Source organism: Monodon monoceros, unplaced genomic scaffold (genome assembly GCF_005190385.1).
Source record: "Monodon monoceros isolate NGI ecotype Baffin Bay Population unplaced genomic scaffold, NGI_Narwhal_1 Super_Scaffold_19, whole genome shotgun sequence".
In the NCBI taxonomy this organism is placed as follows: domain Eukaryota; kingdom Metazoa; phylum Chordata; class Mammalia; order Artiodactyla; family Monodontidae; genus Monodon; species Monodon monoceros.
The window spans coordinates 7,092,770-7,109,322 of NW_021703775.1; the positions used below are offsets into that span (position 1 = coordinate 7,092,770).

The following is a 16,553-nucleotide window of genomic DNA, read 5'->3' on the forward strand; positions in this document are numbered from 1 at the left end:
CTATATAAGTTCAAAGTCTTTATAATTATTTGATGATTACTATAAGTTATGATTAACTTATAATTACTATAATTGATGATTACTTACTAAAGTAAGACAGTCATAAATCTCTTAGTAAGAGGGTGAAGTCAACACTTTTTGAAAGAGGCAGCAGGCCAGGGACTCTATATAAGGGGTGATGGGCTGATGGTCTCTAAGGACAAGAGCACACTGAAAACAGGTGAGCGGTGGAACTCTGCTCAGGCCTATTTGGCATGAAAAATCCAGGATACGGTGATCAACTGATAATGACTGTGTCTCTGCTGCTAAGTAAATAAGAAAAGTTGGAGTCAGAGAAAAACTCAAGAACCTTGCAAGGAAAACACAAGCTATAAAAGATTATGTAGATGATAGAATGATTTTTATTTATAATACTTATACATGTCTAGATTTCTTTTAATTTAAGTATATAGTTACTTTTGGATTTGTGAGCACGGGCGAAAGAAAGAATGGGAGAACAGAAACGTGTGTGCATTTAATGGGAACTGTTATAGGCCATGTGAGATGTGTTTTTTGTGAATTCAAAGCCAAAGGACAGAGGTGTTTATGTTTTTCCAGATGTAACCTCTCCCCCACCCTCAGGCTCCCTCCTATTTCATTAACCCCACCCACCTTAGGTGACACCTCTATAACAAACTCCTGTCTTCTCTGGAGGCTGTGAAAGATCTAAGGCCAACAAGTCTGACAGCTTAAACTTGGCAGAGTCAAAGGCTAGACAGGCTTCAAGAGTCTTGGATGGAAGAGAGACCATGGTCTCTTAGATTTGATCTTTGTTCAGAACGGGATATTCCTGGGACAGTCCTTTGCACTGGGAGAGGAGCCTTCCTGGAGTTCCCAACTCTGGGAATCCCAGATGGGCAAAGTGAGGAGAGCAGGCACAGAGGCCGAAGGGAGAGAAGGAACTCCTTCCCAGGTTTCTCTCAACCAGGAAAGGATGTGCCTGCAGAGAGTGAAGAGAAGTGATCGAACCTTCCAGGCTGGCGATCCTTGCTCACAGTCCAAATTCAGTAAATATACATTTTCATGGACCATGTGAAAATGCAACTCTGCAAAAAGTGAGTTTAAAAGGAGCCTTATATCTGACTCTAGAAAGTTAGATTTTTCTCAAGAAAATGTGGTCCTAGTGGCAGAAACATTTTATGTATGTGGCTGTCATTGCTGTTGTTTTCATTTAAGGGCTGTTGGTGCACAGCAGTCTGCGGGGCAATGCTAGGGTGTGTGTGAGGAGGGAGAGCATGAGGGGATATGGCTAAGATGTGATGCTACTGGAAAGGCCTTTCAGTCCATAGGGAGCAAGCAAGAAAGCTGAGTTAGCAATAAAACCAGGGTCAGGTGACAGTACAACGTGGAGCAGAAGAGACCTGCCTGGTGTGTGTGTAGAGAGCAGTCCTCAATCCTTCCAGGACCAAGTGGGGTGGGGCACGATGGGGCAGGGCCACCTCCATCTCCCAGCACCTTAGGATGTTAAAACGGCAACTTTTCCAGGCTGGTCGGAGGACCCTAAGGACCTGGGATGCCTATGGTTCAAGGTTTGTGGGGATAATCTGGGAGAACATTCATGGAAAAGGGATGGGGGTTCTCTTGTGAGAGAATTACAAAGAACAAAGATCTTTGTTTCCATCTTTTCCAGAAACATTGTTTAACTGAGGAGGAAATGGTCCATGACACCTTACAAATCTAAACACTGCTTTGAGAATTACAAAGTGCTCAGTGGAGGAAGGGTGAGTGGAGGCCCCCAGGAACCTGAACTGGCCCCAAGTGGTGTTCAGGTTGTCAGTTTCCAGCGTGCCCTCCACCTTGACACCCCCACGCTGTCTGTCACAGTTTTGCTCTCCAGAAAGGGAGAAGAGGGATGCTGCAGTGGATGCTGTGGTTGGCATCATGAACACAGTGCTGGACTGACCTGACGTTCTGATAATGGTTCCAAGTGTCTGGAGCCACAGGGGTTTGACCGGATCAGTCCTGGGTGACCGATGGAGTCTCCCCCCACACACTCCAGTGACACCTCAACACTCCCTTCTGAACATAGACTCCTTTTTGGCACCTGGAAAGTTGGGTCACAGAGTTTGGGTTCCTTCCATATGCTATGTTGATGTCTTATTGTCCCTTCTTCTTGCTCTTTCCTGATGTAATTGAAAAAAAAAAAACAAAGTAACTCTGTGTTCCTAAGTCATTGGCACATGTATTTACACAGACTCTTTTCATTCAAGTGCTTACGCAACACAGACATTTAGTTCCATGCTTGGAAAATGAAACGAGCTTTCATGTTGCAATAAAAGCTAAGTTTTTCCACTTGTGTTTCCAAGAAGAATTTTTTTCCCCTGGAAAAGCAGTACAAAGAGTAAAATGCTCTGGGTTTTGCATCTGGTTGCAAGCAGTCCTTTTCTCGGATGGGTCCTTTCCATAAAGCCAGTGAGAAGCCTCTGTAAATATACACACACTTTCATGAAACTGTGAGCTTTTCCTGTACCTACATGGCTCTTTCTCTGCTCTTTTTCCTGGGACGGAGTGTCCTCTCTCATTCAGTGCTGGGGGCTCAGTGGGTGACTCCTGTTAGGTGATTGAATCTGAGAGTTCCTGTAAACACAGCTAAAATTCAAAGTTCCTGTATCTTTCTGGTGTTCTGGACTGGGCACAACATTTTCTACTCAACTAAGGGAAATCAGATAGACCATCTCAATATTGTAGGGAAGAAAAACAAAAAGCATGGCTTTTTGTTAATTCAAATGACTTCCTAAATACCTCTTCTTCATCTTGATATATTCTCTTCCTGGGTGTTTGGAAGGAACCACCCACAATACTAACCTTCAAACAAAAGAGATGAGAAAAGCATTATGAAAGTGCCGAGTACATATTTATACACACACCCCACTTGTAATGATAGTAATAACTCAAAAGAATCGTAGCCAAGCTCAGCTGATCAAGGGAGATGATGGGAGCAGGCAGCAGTAGAAGGGGTTCGTGGAAGGTGGAGGCTTTGGCGGCAGGTGGCTGGCTCCTCAGGCATCCCCTGGGGTCAGCGGCAAGCTATCCTGGGTGGCATTTGTATATTCATTTGGTAGCTAGTGGGGGAACCAGAGCTCTTTGTACACGAGGAAGGTGATTAGAGGAATGGCTGGGATGAGAAAGTATTTGAGAGCAAGTGCTTGATGGTGACCAGTTGTCTGATCTCTTGTCTGCTGCTGACCCCCTTATGAGTTCAATCCTGGACCCCTATCATGACCTGACTTCGTGAGGATTTGACTTTGCTGGTGGAAATAGCCTGTTTATTGGTCTCCCCAGGCTCTGGCCCAGGTTTGTTCCTGCCTAGGAGTCCTACAGAGGGAGAAAGGGAAACATGGCTCAAGGTGACCAAAGGGGTCTGAGATTCCCAGGCTGGGGGCTTAGAGCAGTGGGGAATGTCTTCCAGCTCCTTCTTCTAACCAAAGCAAAGATGGCAAGGCACCAAGGAAAGCGTAACCTTTCCTCTTAACTGAAGGAAAAAGAACCCAAAGTAAGAGGAGCACTGATAAGAAATTCTACTTTTGGTATTACCTTTTGATAACGAAGAGGCTATTGGGATAAGGCACATGCATCAGAAACTGGCTTTTCAAGATCTGCAGTCAGATCACCATATTTCTCAGGGCTGAGAATCAAAGTATCTTGGTTTCTTGAAAGAACCTGTATTTGGTAACTCGACAGTATGTTGAGTCCCTGTGGGCTGAGCAGGAGTCTCGTCATTTTTAAGCTAATTAAAAGGATGGATGGAGCACATGTCCCGCTCTGGCTTATTTCATTATGATTCAAATAATTAATTTTCTTAGTTCAGACAGGGGGACACACATTCATTCTTTTCACACTTTTCCATAGAAACACTACATAATGTTATGACAACAATTGATATCTTCACGTCTTTGAGCTAATTTCTATCTTAAAATCATTTTAGGATCTGTAGTGCCAAGTCATCAATATGTCTGTGCTGTGGCTACTTCTGGGCCTTCTTGCCTTTACTGGTGAGTGTGTTGCATTTTTCCCAAATGACCTTGGAGATGGGAAAGATAAGCATGGGAACATAGTGGTACTTCTGGTACTTAAAACTGCAGTGGAAAAAAAAAAAAACTGCAGTGGAAAATGTTCTTTTTCCCCCCAAGCTGTTCAACAAATCCTGGAGTTGCTAACAGCCACTGACAAGCAGCCTCTTGCCAGGTGCCTCACAAAAGGAGGGGGTTCTGCAGAATGTGGGGTGGACTTACAGCAGCATTGCTTGGGCCAGACTTTAAATCCATACCATTGAAAAATGCTCACTGTTCCTCTATAAAAATTCTTTCACCAGAAGTATTTATTGAATTTATTAATAGACCATATAATTCTACAGAAGCATTGACGTGATTTACCAATGTAAAACTAATGTAATGCAATACAAAACTAGCAACACTGGGATCAAGGAGATGGGACTCAGCTAACCACTGAGGCTGACATCGTTGCCATGCTTGAATTTCATATTCGGTCCTAAGGTTCCTTGCAACTGGGGCAAAGAGGAAAAGGCAATTTTTTTTTTTTTTTGGACAAAGAAAAGTAGGAAGCATGGCTCCTCAAGAGAAGCAAATTTTTTCCTGGCTCTGAATTTTGAAAACTTCTCAGATAGGGCCAGCCTTACATTCATTCCTTTCTTTCTTGAACCATCCATTCAACAAATATTTTTTTAAATTTTACAAGGAATTTTGGGACTATAAGGAACTTTGAGTGAAGGAGACAAGACGGCAGAGTAGAAAGACATGAGCTCACCTCGTCTTATGGGAACACCAAAATCACAGCTAACTGCTGGACAACCATCAACAAAAAAGTGCTGAAGATACCCTACATCCAAAGACAAAGAAGAAGCCACAATGAGACAGTAGGAGGGTTGCAATCATGATAAAATCAAGTCCCATACACTCCAGGTGGGAGATCCATAAACTGGAAAATAATTATACCACAGAAGTTCTCCCGCAGGAGTGAAAGTTCTGAGCCCCACATGAGGCTCTCCAGCTTGGGGTCTGGCAATGGGAGGAGGAGCCCCCCAGTGAATCTGGCTTTGAAGGCCAACAGGGTTTGATCACAGGAATTCCACAAGACTGGGGGAAACAGAAACTCCACTCTTGGAGCGTGCACACATGGTCTTGTGCACACCAGGACCCAGGATAAAAAGCAGTGACCTCATAAGAGACTGGACCAGACTTACTTACTAGTATTGGAGGGTCTCCTGTGGAGGTTGGGGGCACAGCTCTGGCTCACTGCAGGGACAAGGACACTGGCAGTAGCAGTTCTGCGGAGTACTCATTGTGTGAGCCCTCTTGGAGGCTGCCATTTTCTCACCAACACCTGGCCCCACTCTACAGCCGGTAGGCTCCAGTGCTGGGATGCTTCAGGCCAAACAACCAACAGGGTGGGAACACAGGCCCACCCAACAGCAGACAGACTGCTTAAAGTCTTCCTGAACACACAGCTGTCCAATAAACCACACCCCCTGACACATCCCTGCCCGCCAGAGAGACAAGACCAAGCTCCACCCACCAGTGGGCAAGTACCAGTCTCTCCCACCAGGAAGCCTGCACAAGCCTCTTAGACAGCCTCATCCACCAGGGGGCAGACAGAAGAAGCAAGAAAAGCTGCAACCCTGCAGCCTGTGGAGGAAACTGCAATCACAGAAAGTTAGGCAAAATGAGATGGTAGAGGAATATGTTCCAGATGAAGGAACAAGATAACACTCCAGAAGAACAACGAAGGGAAGTGGAGATAGGCAATCTACCTGAAAAAGAATTCACAGTAGTGGTAATAAAGATGATCCACAATCTTGGGAAAAGAATGGAGGCACAGATCAAGAAGATACAAGAAATGTTTAACAAAGACCTAGAAGAACTAAAGAACAAACAACAGAGATGAACAATACAATAACTGAAATGAAAAATACACTAGAAGGAATCAGTAGCAGAATAACTGAGGCAGAAGAACAGATAAGTGAGCTGGAAGACAGAATGGTGGATTTCACTGTGGTGGAATAGAATAAAGAAAAAAGAATGAAAAGAAATGAGGACAGTCTAAGAGATCTCTGGGACAACATCTAATGCACCAACATTCACATTATAGGGGTCCCAGAAGGAGGAGAGAGAAAGGACCTGAGAAAATATTCAAAGAGATAATAGCTGAAAACTTCCCTAACATGGAAAAGGAAATAGTCACCCAGGTCCAGGAAGTGCAGAGAGTCCCAGGCAAGATAAGCCCAAGGAGGAACATGCCAGGACACATAGTAATCAAACTGACAAAAATTAAAGACAAGGTAAAAATATTAAAAGCAACAAAGGAAAAGCAACAAATAATGTACAAGGGAACTCCCATAAGGTTTTCAGCTGATTTCTCAGCAGAAACTCTGCAGGCCAGAAGGGAGAGGCATGATATATTTAAAGTGATCAAAGGGAAGAACCTACAACCAAGACTACTCTACCCAGCAAGGCTCTCATTTAGATTCAACAGAGAAATCCAAAGCTTTACAGACAAGCAAAAGCTAACAGAATTCAGCACCACCAGACCAGCTTTGCAACAAAGGCTAAAGGAACTTCTCTAGGTGGAAAAGAAAAGGCCACAACTAGAAACCAAAAAATTACAAAAGGAAAAGCTCACTGGTAAAGGTGAACATACAGTAAAGGTAGGAAATCACCTGCACACAGATTTAATATCAAAATCAGCAATCGTGAGGAGAGGAGAGCACAAACGCAGGATACCGGAAATGCACCTGAAATTAAGACCCGCAACTTAACACAACCTTCCTCACATACAGACTGCGATATCAAATCCTCATGGTAACTGCAAACCAAAAATCTATAATAGATACCACACACACACACAAAAGGAATCCAAACACAACACTAAAGTTAGTCAACAAACCACAAGAGAACAAAAGAGGAAGGGAAGAAAAAGGACCTCCAAAAACAAATCCAAAACAACTAACAAAATGGCAATAAGAACATACATTATCAATAATTACCTTAAACATAAATGGATTAAATGCTCCAACCAAAAGACATAGACTGGGTGAGTGGGTACAAAAACAAGACCCATATATTTGCTATCTACAAGAGACCCACTTCAGATCTAGGGACACATTCAGACTGAAAGTGAGGGGATGGAAAAAGGTATTCCATGCAAATGGAAATCAAAAGAAATCTGGAGTAGCAATACTCATATCAGACAAAATGGACTTTAACATAAAGACTGTTACGAGAGAAAAGAAAAAGAAACTTTGGGGAGCATATAATGTGATTAGGGAGAGACTACAGGGCAAGGAGTAATGAGTGACACAACCAACTACTATTAAGGGTATTTGTCACCAATTATAAAGATAAAAGTGCACTGATTAAAAAATAAACAAGGAACTGTTGGCTCATTTAATTTTTAGTACACTCATAAAAGACCAAGTCATTTCATTTCCTCATTTCTCTTAGATTACTCATCACAAGATTTTAAAATAGAAGTATTTACTCCAAAATACCAGCATTTTCAGATGTCAATCCCATGAAGCTCTTAGTAAGAAAACAGAACTTTAAAATGCATTTACACAAACCTACAGTACACAGATGATGTGCAACAGATATATTTCCAAAGATCTGCATATTACTAAGATTTGATTATATAATCTAATTTAGTCAAAGATTAAATTAATCAAAAAGAGTAATCTAATGAGAAGTCCTTACAGGCTGGTAATAGTGAGATGATTCTGTCAAGGGGCAGCTTCCTGCCCCCTGTAGGTAACTTGTTGCTGGCTCATGTGCCCTCCTTGTGGTGTGAATTATAAATTCTAGAGAATGCCCTCCCCTTCAGTGACTAGAATGACAGTGAAAGTTAAGGAGAGAGATGGAAGGGCAAAGAGAGAAAGGGAAGAAGGGGAAAAAGGGAGCCCCGGCATAGAGATCTGGTCCTGGACCTCACAACATATCCTCCCGCCTTTGTTGTCTTAGGCTCCCACCTAGAAGTGCACACAAGAGCAGGGGAAGCCAACTCCAAGTCCCAGTTTACCAGCTGTGCCTTTACTTTGGGTCTGGGTTGAGATCCCAGGGAGGACCAGGCTTCATACTACATGTTTCTCCAGAGCAAACACAAGTATCTCACCAGACCAATGAGTTAGGAGTATTTGAGGGAGAAGTGCCGAGTTCACCTAAGACACAAGATGAAGACTAATTTCCAGGGAACACAGAATCTCTGCTTTGATTCTAAGACACCCACGCAACAGCACTGTTCGGCCCCAGAGCTTTGCAAGTAGTATAACTGCTCCAATTGTTCTCGAGTCCATGGAAGAGGAGGTAAGAAGTTAGTATCTGTGATCACTTAGTTGCCATACTGAAAATTTCAAAAGTGTTTCCATGGCAAATTGAGTTCCTGTTGTCATTGATTTTAGTACAGTTATTTTCATTAACATCGCTTCATAATGGATAGAAGCAGGATCAGAACTACTAGTTCAGTGTCTTAGGCTGACATTTTCTCCATTTGTAGACTCATCTGAAAGCAGCAGTTGGGGATGCTATGGAGACCTCCAGACCCTCTACGCCCCTGGGGCATCTTGCGGGACTGGAAGGCGTCGAGGACTGAAATACTGTGGTATTGATCATCTCACTGTCCACCTTGCCCCCCTCCTCTTCGTGCTCTTTCTGTCAGAAGGTGACTCCTTTTGGCAAGCGTGGTTTCCACCGGGTTTTGTCCCTTCCCTTGAGATGCCACCCCAAGCCTCCCTGTCCTTCCCCACAGTTTTGATCCTCTCAGCATATCCTTTAGGTTCCCACTACTTCCCACAGCCCCACGCAGCGGAGTGATGGAGAGAGCACGGGACGTGGGGTCCACAGAGCTTGTCTGAGTGTTAGCTCTGGGGCTTCAACAAGTCACTCAGGTCTCCTGAGCATCCACTGGAAGGGTGAGAATAGCACTTACTTTACAGTGTTGACAGCTTTGTTTGATGTAAGGTGGACGAGAGTGCTTGTGAAACCAGGAAAGTGGGCTAGCCAGGTAAATTAGTACTGGTCTTCATTTTGCCATTTCTCGTTATTTCGTAAAAGTTTAAGCTCACATGATTCTGGGTGTCACTTTAGGGCAGAAAGGTGGGCAGGCATGAGGAAACCTGCCAGGGAAACTCTCCAAGGACTCCTTGAAGAGTTGGGAGAACTTTTCTCTCATATTCTGTCACATGGTAGCTGATGGACAGGTACATTTTATTGGGTCACTCTGGGATGTTTAGGATGGGGCTGATGGTGTCTGTGCCCATGGAATTTTCCAGGGTGGGCCAGAGCAGCCCCTGAGAGCCCAGCTGGGGAGCACAGAGGACACTCCTCAGGGGATATGGACGCAAGCTCAAAGGAGGAGAATCATAATCTCAGGTCTAGGGATGGCCACAAGGGATTTCAGACCAAAACTTGGGCTTCTCAGTCCTAGACCACTGACCAGGTCCCTGGAGTGTATTTTCTCTCTCTTCCTGAACTCCTGTCTCAGCACGAGTCACACCAAGCTGCCTCCTTCCTTCTGTGTTTGCTTTAAGAGTTCGTGCTTCTGAAAGGCTGGCTGAAAGAGACATGCCATACCTCCTGTGATATCAACCCATCATGTGTACAGTTGGCCTAAAGTGCTGCATGGACCCTGCTGTGATCGCTGGTGTCTTGTCCAGGAGTCTCGTGGTGGCAACGTCCTGGTCAATGTGGACAGTATGGGCGATGGAGCCAGGGTGGTGCAGGTAACCTGCCATCAATCATGACGTGTGGCTTGTCACAACCCCAAGGGACTCCTTCACATTTGTTATTGCTGATGGCACCCCTGGAGCACTGCTCCATAGAATACGGAGTAAAAGATGCTCCCTGGAGTTGTGAGAACCACAGCTCCGCCTGGGAGATGTGACAAGCAACATTCCTGCTTCGTTTAGAGCCACAATTTCCTTTCAAAGTAAATTATGCTGTGTTTCCAGGCTGTCAGCAACCAAATCCTATTCTGGATTTCCAATAAGGTGATGGTGCAGGAGAGAGATCACAGATAGAATCCTTGCTCTGTTATTTTGTAACCATTTGACCTTGGATAAGTCATTTACTCTCCCTAGGTCTCAGTTTCCTCATCTATAAAATGCCATCTCAGAGAATTGTTATGAAGATTCAATGAAATAATGTGAAGAAGCACTTGGTATCTGGTAGATTCTCAACAAATACTGAATTCCCTTTCCCTTGTCTTATTTCTACACAATTCTTAGTTATGAAGATCAATTTCAGTTTTGCACTAATTCTGCCTGGTATCACTTGCTGCCTGATAGAAACTTCCAGGGAATGGGTCATTCGTTAACCCCACTGCCGAATTAACTCTGTGCTGGTTGAATTGGCGATGCAAGGGACGTAACGAGGACATGTTTCTTCCTATGCATTTCACATTGTTGTCAATGTTGAGAAACCTATAAGTATTGCACTCATACTTCAAGCTTTTAGGAAAACGTACTCCTCAATGATCTTTAAATTGGCTTCCCAAAGTACATGACGCTTGACAATTTAAAAGTACTTTCAAATACTTTATCTTATTTTGATGTGGGGACCCATCCAATAAACTGATGAGATGAAGTCGGTGGGGGAGGCAAGTCATCTGCCCTTTACAAGTGAGGAAGTGGATTTGCGAGGACAAAGTCATTGCCGCAAAGTCACCCAGCAGCTGGAAAATGCAGTACTGGGACCGAGGACGTCATTGGTGATGTCAGGGCAGGCATCGTTTCTCCTGCCCTGTTCTGCTTCCTTTGTAAAGGATGAGTCCATCTCCTTTGAAGATGAAGAAAGAACTCCCCAGAGTCAGACATTTCTCCTACCTATGGTGAAACCCACATGGTGTACAAGAAAGTGTAGAAAAGTTACCTTTAGACATTCAGATTATCTGAAAGGAGAGTTACAAGTCCAGATAGAAAAACCCCTTTCTGACCTGTTTAGAAGGTTTATGCTTACAGCACTGAAAGAGGGCATCAGACTGGTCCCTACACTACATCTGTCACCTCTGGTTTCCAAATCTGCCTCTTACCATTACCCTGAAAACAGCTGTGAAATGTCCGCTTGTCCCTTCCTTTGCCTAAACTTGTAGCTTTACTATTTATCCTCGGGGAGATTGAAGGTGGCGATGGTTCTGCCAAAGGGGAGGAGAGAAAAAGGGAAATGAAAAAGTAGCCCTGATCCCAGGAAGCTGCATCAACCTCTGCCTCTCTCCTCGCAGGACCCTGGCCTTCATGCCCCACCTCCTGGATCAGCAAGGCCCAGGTTTCCCAGATGACTGAGGTCCTGACTGTTAGAATCAAAGAAATCCAGAGGAGGTTTCCAACCTGGACCCCTGACCAGCACCTGAGAGCTTTGTATAACCCACGGGTTGGTTTCCCAGCATGGAGTTAATAGGTACAAACGTAATTCATTGCACCAGATTCTCCCAAACCTCAGTTGCCTCCTAAAAAGCAACTAGGAAAGAGAATCTGAGTTAACTGCTGAGCACCCTGCCACAGCGAGGGGCTGTGGGCTTGGCATTAACTCATCTCACAAATTCCAGGTGGACTCTGTGACTACACCCGAAGCAGCCAGGACCTGAGCTGTGAATTCTGCAATGGCGTCCTTGCACGAGCCAAATACTTCAAAAGACAGGGCTTCTAACGCTTCAGCTCAGACCCAAGATCATTATCGTGCAGGCAGCTTCAGCTGTTACACAGATAAAAGTAGCCAATGAGGCCAGAAATTCTGAATCTGAGTTTGACCCAAATGTCATCAAAATAACATGAATCACATTAAAGAATTATTATCTGCATTTTGTGGTCTGGTGTGTGCAAATAAAAGGCTGTGTCTCTTTAAAGGTATTTCCACGGATGTGAGCTGTAATGTGGACTTCTGTGAAATGAATCCTGTGTCTCATTGGCTTGCATTGTCAGACTTAGCAAATAAAAATATCGGAATCCCAGTTAAATTTGAATTCCAGATAAAAAATGATTTTTTTTTAGTGTAAGTCCCATGCAATATTTAGAACACATTTATACTAAAATATTATGTGTTGTCTATTTGAAATTCAAATATAACTGGGCATATGGTTATTTTAGGTGGCAACTCTATCACTGATTTCTTTGATAAAAATCATAGTTTCAAATTTTAATTGAAAACTTTTGATGAGAAAAAGGGTAAGAGGGTAGCCAGTCCCATCTGCTGGGGGGAATAGTTTTGCAAAAGGAGGGAAGGGCACAACCTTTATAAAAATGACATAGCCACTGAGGACCCGACAAAAACTGGTTAGAACCAACTAGGTCCAAGATGGCAGAAGGTTCGACTTCCAGCAGACTTTGAGCCTCATTATACGTTCATTGTAATACATTAGCTAAATGACATACCCAGGGGTGCCACGACTGTTCTGAGGCCAGCCATAAAAGGCCAAAAAGTGGGCAGTGGCCCAATTCCTGGAAATCTCTGCCTTTTCTCCAAAATAATTGGAATAATCTTCTCACTCATTAGCCTATGAAATTACCCAGCCCATAAAAACTAACCACACCATATTCTGGGGTCTCTCGTCTTCTGAGATGGTCCACACTCCGTGGAGTGTGTTTCTCCCAGGGCTGCTCTCACTTTCTGAGATGATCCCATGTCCTGTGGCCACTTTCACCTTTTGAGACGGACCACATTCTGTCTATGGAATGTGTACCTCTCTAAATAAATCTAATTATAACCTATCACTTTGCCTCTCACTGAATTCTTTCTGCGATGAGACATAAAGAACCTGAGCTTCATTAAGTCCTGAGACCAGGTGTGTGATCTCTAAGACAGTGGGATGGTGAAAAACTGAAAGCATTCCCACTAAGATCAGGAAAAAGACAAGGATGTCCACTCTCACTACTCTTATTCAACATAGTTTTGGAAGTCCTAGACAGCAATCAGAGAAGAAAAAGAAATAAAAGTAATACAAGTTGGAAAAGAAGAAATAAAACTGTCACTGTTTGCAGATGACATGATACTATACATAGAAAATGCTAAAGATGCCACCAGAAAACTACTAGAACTAATCAATGAATTTGATAAGGTTGCAGGATACAAAATTAATGCACAGATATCTCTGGCATTCCTATACACTAACGACGAAAAATCTGAAAGAGAAATTAAGGAGACAATCCCGTTTACCATCACAGCAAAAAGAATAAAATATCTGAGAATAAACCTACCTAAAGAGCTGAAAGACTTGTACTCAGAAAACTATAAGACACTGATGAAAGAAATCAAAGATGACATAAACAGATGGAGAAATATACCATGTCCTTGGACTGGAAAAATTAATACCATGAAAATGACTATACTACCCAAAGCAATCTACAGATTCAATGCAATCCCTATCAAACTACCAATGGCATTCTTCACGGAATTGTAAAAAAAAATTTTACAATTTGTATGGAAACACAAAAGACCCCAAATAGCCAAAGCAATTTTGAGAAAGAAAAACGGAACTGGAGGAATCGGGCTCCCTGACTTCAAACTATACTACAAAGCTACAGTAATCAAGAAAGTATGGAACTGACACAAAAACAGTAATGTAGATCAATGGTACAGGATAGAAAGCCCAGAGATAAACCCACGCACATATGGTCACCTAATTTACGACAAAGGAGGCAAGAACATACAATGGAGAAAAGACAGCCTCTTCAATAAGTGGTGCTGGGAAAACTGGACAGCTACATGTAAAAGATTGAAATTAGAACACTCCCTAACACCATACACAAAAATAAACACCAAATGGATTAAAGACCTAAATGTAAGACCAGACACTATAAAACTCTTAGAGGAAAACATAGGAAAAACACTCTTTGACATAAACCACAGCAAGATCTTTTTTGACCCACCTCCTAGAATAATGGAAATGAAAACAAAAATAAACAAGTGGGACCTAAATAAACCTCAGAGCTTTTGCACAGCAAAAGAAACCATAAACAAGATGAAAAGACAACCCTCGGAATGGGAGAAAATATTTGCAAATGAAACAACAGACAAAGGTTTAATCTCCAAAATATACAAACAGCTCATGCAGCTCAGTATCAAAAAACCAAACAATTCAATTAAAAAATGGGTGGAAAACCTAAATAGACATTTCAATAAATAAGATATACAGATGGCCAAGAGGCACATGAAAAGATGTTCAACATCACTAATTATAAGAGAAATGCAAATCAAGACTACAATGAGGTATCACCTTACACTGGTCAGAATGGCCATTATCAAAAAATCTAGAAACAATAAATGCTGGAAAGGGTGTGGTGAAAAGGGAACCCTCCTGCACTGTTGGTGGGAATGTAAATTGATATAACCAGTATGGAGAACAGTATGGAGGTTCCTTAAAAAACGAAAATTAGAACTACCATATGACCCAGCAATCCCACTACTGGGCATATACTCTGAGAAAACCATAATTCAAAAAGAGACATGTACCACAATGTTCTTTGCAGCACTGTTTACAATAGCCAGGACATGGAAGCAACCTAAATGACCATTGACAGATGAATGGATAAAGAAGATGTGGCACATATATACAATGGAATATTACTCAGCCATAAAAAGAAATGAAATTGAGTTATTTGTAGCGAGGTGGATGGACCTAGAGACTGTTATACAGAGTGAAGTAAGTCAGAAAGAGAAAAACAAATACCGTATGCTAACACATATATATGGAATCTAAAAAAAAAAAAAAAAAGGTTCTGATGAACCTAGTGTCAGGGCAGGAATAAAGATGTAGACATAGAGAATGGACTTGAGGACACAGGGGTGGGGGGAAGCTGGGGCGAAATGAGAGTAGCATGGACATATATACACTACTGAATGTAAAATAGTTAGCTAGTGGGAAGCAGCTGCATAGCACAGGGAGATCAGCTCAGTGCTTTGTGATGACCTAGAGGGGTGGGATGGGGAGGGTGGGAGCGAGGCTCAAGAGGGAGGGGATGTGAGGATATATGTATGCATATGGCTGATTCACTTTGTGGTACAACAGAAACTAACACAGTATTGTGAAGCAATTATACTCCAATAAAGATCTATTAAAATATAATAATAACAATAAAAGCACCACCTATACACCTAAAAAGAAAAGAAAAGAAAAAAAAGACAGTGGGTTTGAGTTCCAATCTGAGTTGTGCAGTTTCAGTTTCAGGAGAGTCACTTTTAAACTTTGCAGCATTATCTTAACCCTAGGTCTATCTGACATCTAAGTTTACCTCTTCCTCTCCTTCCCTGAACCACAATCTCCTTCGTCCAATTTCCCCCAACTCAGCTAAGCTCTCCCATTCTTTGGGGCACTTAATTAAGACTAATAGAGTCAGGCCACCGGAGACTGATTCCTCAGTTGGAGCTGCCCTCAAGGACACTGACCACTATACTGACAAATTATTTAATTCTAGGGGTTGTATGCTATAAAAGTAATTGACATCCCATTCTATCAACACTTTACAGGGTGTCATTCTAGAACAACTATCATTATTTCAAGCAAAAATTTGTTTTGGAAATGACTGTCTCACCATATATGAAGCACTATATCAGAGCCTCTGCCCTCAGGAACTGTTAAATCATAAAATTTAGTTGGGAATAGCAGCCAGCCACACATGTGCACAGGTACAGATGCAGGGCGGACATCAGGTCATTGTGTAAAGTGCTTACCTTCTGTGTTAGGGGCTTGTGGAACCTGCTCATGACCATCAGTGTCCTTGAACTCCTGGGCTGCTTCCTTCTTGTCTCCCCACCGTCTGTCTTCCAAGACCCACTCTCAAGGCTGAATCCAGTGAAGGGATCCTCACTAAGGACAATATGACTGAGAAGACCTCAGGAATATACCTTTGGAGATTTCCATTTCCCTGGCACAATGGCAATGGACTGGGAGGCACTGGTTATGAGTCCACGTGTGAACCAGTTGGGTAAATAAAGTCCTGCAATCACCAGGGCAGCCTCACGCAGCTTCTGTATTCGGATAGGGTAGGGGGTCCCCGGAGGAAAAGAACCAGATTTCACTTTTCTTTTTTTGACATAAGAGAAACCATTCTGGCCCAAGTCATTTTGTGATCTAAGCCTGGCTGCAGTGCTTGCCCTTGAACAAGTCATGAAGCCAAGCAGGACTCTGTGGGGCTCCTGGGCACAGAACCCTTTCAAACAGCTGCTAATCAGGGAAGGGAAGGGATGCAGAGACAAGGGAGGAGCGGCCAAGAGACAACAGTGCAGCCTTGCGGCAGGTCCTGGTTCTGTCTCAAGGGATACGCATAACAGTATCTTTGAGCCCTTCTGCATAACTAAAACCCCCCAAAAATGGAAAATGCTAACTACTTGATGAAGCATTCTTCAGAGAAGATCAGGAGACCAACTGAGGCCAGATTAAAGAAACCACAGAAGCTCAACAGGAGAAACTCAACCACAGAAGCTCACCTGAGACCAGATTAAAGGAATACAGGCCCTGCATACACCCTGATCCTTAACAGCAATCCTGCCCTTGAACCATTGCTATAAAACTCCTCACCA

At 43.0% G+C, this 16,553-nt stretch overlaps 2 protein-coding genes across 2 annotated transcripts in view; one reads left to right on the plus strand and one right to left on the minus strand.

Moving 5' to 3' along the window:
* Positions 1–15,745, minus strand: part of EIF5B (eukaryotic translation initiation factor 5B) — a 136,656-nt gene extending 120,911 nt beyond the window's left edge. The window contains exon 1 of the mRNA XM_029232762.1: positions 15,705–15,745. Within this exon, the coding sequence (XP_029088595.1) occupies positions 15,705–15,743 (39 nt within the window). The 5' untranslated portion in view covers positions 15,744–15,745. The remainder of the gene's footprint in view (positions 1–15,704) is intronic.
* Positions 8,340–11,952, plus strand: LYG1 (lysozyme g1). The gene is given in 5 exon segments (XM_029231820.1): positions 8,340–8,358; positions 8,542–8,646; positions 9,577–9,707; positions 11,217–11,411; positions 11,580–11,952. Coding segments are annotated over 5 exon segments (558 nt in total). The 3' UTR covers positions 11,688–11,952.
* Positions 15,746–16,553: the final 808 nt, after the last annotated feature.